Source organism: Rhinolophus ferrumequinum, chromosome 20 (genome assembly GCF_004115265.2).
Source record: "Rhinolophus ferrumequinum isolate MPI-CBG mRhiFer1 chromosome 20, mRhiFer1_v1.p, whole genome shotgun sequence".
In the NCBI taxonomy this organism is placed as follows: Eukaryota; Metazoa; Chordata; class Mammalia; order Chiroptera; family Rhinolophidae; genus Rhinolophus; species Rhinolophus ferrumequinum.
The window spans coordinates 36766811-36770987 of record NC_046303.1 but is presented as its reverse complement, the minus strand read 5'-3'; the positions used below and the strand labels follow the sequence as shown (position 1 = coordinate 36770987).

Sequence of the window (4177 nt, the reverse complement as noted above, 5' to 3'; positions counted from 1 at the left end):
TTATACTGGCAAGAATTAACCTTAGTCTAAATTTCCTGTGAGAATCTGAGACTGAATAACAGTCATTGGAATTTACAATGATTGACGGTGATATGACAGCATTTTATCTTAGAAATCATGTAGGAGAAAAAACATTGTTGTACATACAGCTTGACACAGATGAAAATATTCTGGCATTTGGGAGACATTCAAATCCCAGAATTTTATAACTCTTTCAAAGATGCATGTTGACCTATTCCCAAGAAAATTATCCTGATTTACAACCCAAATACTATAAATTCCCTTTCCATGTCCTCAAATGAGAGCAATGCTCATGGTAATATAAATTTTCTTTACCATCTTCCAAAACTTCATGACTTTGCCATCCTTGACCTAAAATTATATAAGACAAACAAAAATTATTTTGCCTGTAGGGTTACTCATTCCCTGCTATTGAACAGAGAGAATGAGTAATCATAAACGTAAGAATAGAGGATAGAAGGTATATAAAGGAAACACATTAGAGAGGAGCTATTTGCTTCACAAAAACGTTCATTAAAAAGTCATTTAAAAAAGTCTTCCCTTATTTTCTTTTAAAAAGCATGGTTGAATTTAATCACAAAAATTTAAAAATTAATATAAAAAAATGAAGTGTATTGGATTTGGAATTAGAGTGCAATTCCTTTATAATCTGTCTGGTAGGTTTATTTAGGTTTTATTCAGGAAATTTTTATTGAGTGCTTCTTTTATAACACACTTTTAAGCAAATGTACTTCCTCTATTTGGGGAAGTGTTTAATGCTAACTATATCAGCATTACTGACAAAGAGCTGTGGTGGGTTTTTCATGAAGGCTTGTTTTAACTATGGTTCCAGAATTGTTTTCTTATGGCATGGGATTAAGTACTGAGCCAAGAACCATATGGATACAGGCTTTATACTATTTTTCAGAAGATATTATTATTTCATCCCACAGCTAAATAAATTATCTAGGAAAGTAACAGTGTCTAATAAGTGCAGGGAAAATTATATGACTTCATATTCTGTATTTTACTATCTTTGAGGGTTAGAAAGAAAAAGTTGACAAGTGTTAACCTGTGTAAGGGATCGCTTAAGATTTCTCTTCCCTGGGAAATATACAAAAAAACAATATCACTATTTAAACAGTAAGCATATTTTGACTCAAAATATGTTCAGGAACTAAAGATAACATTATCTTGTTTCAAAAGATCCTAGCTGGAAGAATGTTTTCATTTACTAAGTCTGTCTCTCAAAGTCACTGATAAAGTTTTCCAATCAATAGGTCTTAAAAGGAATTACATCAAAGACTAATAAGCAACTTCCTCTGCCACTTTTGAGGTAACAATGTTGGATTAAGAGTCTGGTTGGGAAGCGCATTGTGCTTTTATGCACTGTAGTTGTGAGGGGTTATAATATTTAGCCGTATTTGGCATTACACTTATTCCATTATGCTGATATCTCATGAACAAACGTTATTCTCTCTTCAGTATTACTTGCACCAAGTATGAGCCATTGATACTGCTTCCACACTGAGGCACAATTTTCCCTCAGAGAACAAGATCAGGCTCATTAGCATCTCTTAGACTGAGACCAGGGATGAGAGGTGAAAGGGAGTTATAGCGGAGGAGCAAGGACTGAGAAGTTGATGTAGTATCATTGCTCTCTTTCCCTTTTCATGCACATACTCAGAAGCAGACATCTAGGCTCCACGTTAAAAACATGCTTAAATAACTTGAACCCTGTTGATTGGCTCTGAAGAACTAAACCAGACAGTGAATTATTGTAATTGGTCAGTAAGTCATTCTGTGACAGCCAGGTGCTCTGCATGGCAAAGTCAAATAAGACACAGTGTTTGTCCTTGAATAGCTTAGTTTTGAAAAGGAGACCAAAAAAAAAAAAAAAATCAACTACTATGGTGCCACACGGTACAAGTGCTATGACATATAAGACTCTAGAACCATAGACAAAATTGTACTGGATTGATAAAGAAAGCCTTCTGGAAGGAGGTGACAGTGGTAGGGGGATGAGCATGGATTAATTAGATTAATGAGGGGGAGAGGATGGACTTTTCTAGAATGCCATAAAAGCACGTGCCAGGGCTCATGAACACCTGAAGCTTTACATGTTATATCAAAGCAGGAACTCTAAGTGACTGTGGAGGTGTTGGGAGTTGAAGCTGAGAGAGAGAGAGAGAGTCAGATTCTAGAGGGTACTGGTTATAGATACAGATTCCAAGTTTTACCCTGAAAGCTTTAGGGAGACACTGACATCCTTCTTAGACCTCAACAATGAAAGAAGTAACCTATATTCTGTTCTAAAATAATTGACATGTCTAGGAACTTACTATACACTTTGAAAAGTATCCTAAACAAAGAGAAATCTTATCTTTGGTAGGAAAAAAATCACGTGAAAGTTAAACTACAGAGCAGATGGCTACTTTTGTAGCCCTTGTTCAGAACTGATTAAGATTAAGGGTATTGATGAATATTTTCTACATACTTTATTCTAATAGCTGTGTCATTGAATTGCCTTTTATTCATCCACCTAGTTTATTTGGTTGAAAATAACAAAATAACACTTCAGAAGCAAACACACAAAGCATTGCATGTTATAATGAACTGAAAATAACAAAATTTACAGACAATCCATTACGTGCATACAGATGGCAGTGAATTTACATACACACACACACACAACTCTACAAATATCTATACATAATATTGAATATTTTCTTTCTTATTTTTTTCCTAACATGTGTTGCCTATAGCTTGAACTCTCAGTAATTTATTCAGCTGCATTTGACAAAAGACTCATGAAATTACACACTTTTTTTTTTAATCATTTCGATACAGCCGTACAATATTGCCCTAGGTTAATTTACTATCTCCAGTAATTTTGAGTAGAGCAATAACTCCTGGCTAACAAATATTTTAGGCTGATTTCCATTTCTATGAAAACTGTTCTGCTTTTGAATAGTCATTATATAAGAGATATATAATACACTAATCTCAATAAAGAAAATGGGAAAACTCTGCAATAAAAATATGAAGAGTTTGCTCGATTGGAAAAAGTTATTTCATCTGGTGTTTTATAGAGCTTTTTAGTTTATTATTTTCAAATAAGTAAAAACAAAAAAAAATCTTCCATTTATTGACTACTTGTTAGAATCCCCACTGCACCACTTACCGTGTTTCCCCAAAAGTAAGACTAGGTCTTATATTAATTTTTGCTCCAAAAGACGCATTAGGACGTATTTTCAGGGGATGTCTTATTTTTTCACGTACAACAATCTACATTTATTCAAATACAGTCATGTCATCTTCTGGAACATCGTCATAATGTCTGTCTGGCTGACGATCTTCTTTTTTTTTTTTTTTACAGTGAAAAAGTTTTGTATTTAGAATTAGCCAGCAGGACTCAGTTTAGATGATCCCCATTTTGTTGGCAACATCCAAAGCATCATAGTCAGGAGCCAGTCGAACATATGCCTTCTTCTCTCCATCAGGCCTGATCAGGGTGTTGACCTTGGCCACGTCAATGTCATGGAGCTTCTTTACAGCCTGTTTGATGTGGTGTTTGTTGGCCTTGACATCCGCAGTGGACACAGTGTATTGTTGTCTTCTATCTTCTTCATGGCTGACTCGGTAGTTAGGGGAAGTTGATGATGGCACAGTAGTCAAGCTTGTTCCTACTGGGGGCGCTCTTGTGAGGATATTTGCGCTGCCTGTGAGTGGCAGTGTCTTGGGTCTTTGGAAGGTGGGTGACATCCGGATCTCCTTTTTTTCGTGGCTGTGGAGGCCTTTCAGGACTGCTTTCTTTGCATTCAAAGCCTTTACTTTGGCTTCGGCTTTGGGAGGAGCAGGGGCTTCCTTCTTCGATTTCCGTGCCATCTTCATGAAAAAGGTTTGGCTGATGATCTTAACTGGGGCTTATTTTCAGGGTAGGTTTTATTTTCGGGGAAACATGGTGGTAGCTATCTGAGCTTTGACACATTTCTTCACATCTGTATGTCTCAGTTCCAGCTCTGTAAAAGGAGGGATAATCAAACTAATGACTTCACTGGTTTTGTGAAGATTACTTGATTTCATGCACGTACAAATATTTAAAACAATCACTGGAATGTAATAAGCACTTAGATGTTGTTGTTGTCATTATTATTGTTTTATCTTGAGGTTAAGT

The 4177-nt window shown here is 35.7% G+C and overlaps 1 protein-coding gene across 1 annotated transcript; it reads right to left on the bottom strand.

Moving 5' to 3' along the window:
* Positions 1-294: 294 nt before the first annotated feature.
* LOC117012223 (60S ribosomal protein L23a-like) lies at positions 295-3888 on the bottom strand. Its single transcript, XM_033088256.1, has 2 exons — positions 3523-3888; positions 295-372 (listed from the first exon to the last, which is right to left on the bottom strand). The coding sequence occupies exons 1-2, from the start codon at positions 3886-3888 to the stop codon at positions 295-297; spliced, it is 444 nt and encodes a 147-aa protein (XP_032944147.1).
* Between the last annotated feature and the right edge of the window lie 289 nt (positions 3889-4177).

What these genes read in the sequence shown, in the direction of transcription:
- LOC117012223 (XM_033088256.1), bottom strand. Translation starts at nt 3,888, where the DNA reads ATGGCACGGAAATCGAAGAAGGAAGCCCCTGCTCCTCCCAAAGCCGAA. An exon ending in ATGACATTGACGTGGCCAAG is followed by an intron (nt 373 to 3,522) that starts GTCAACACCCTG and finishes ATATAATTTTAG; the next exon opens with GTCAAGGATGGCAAAGTCAT.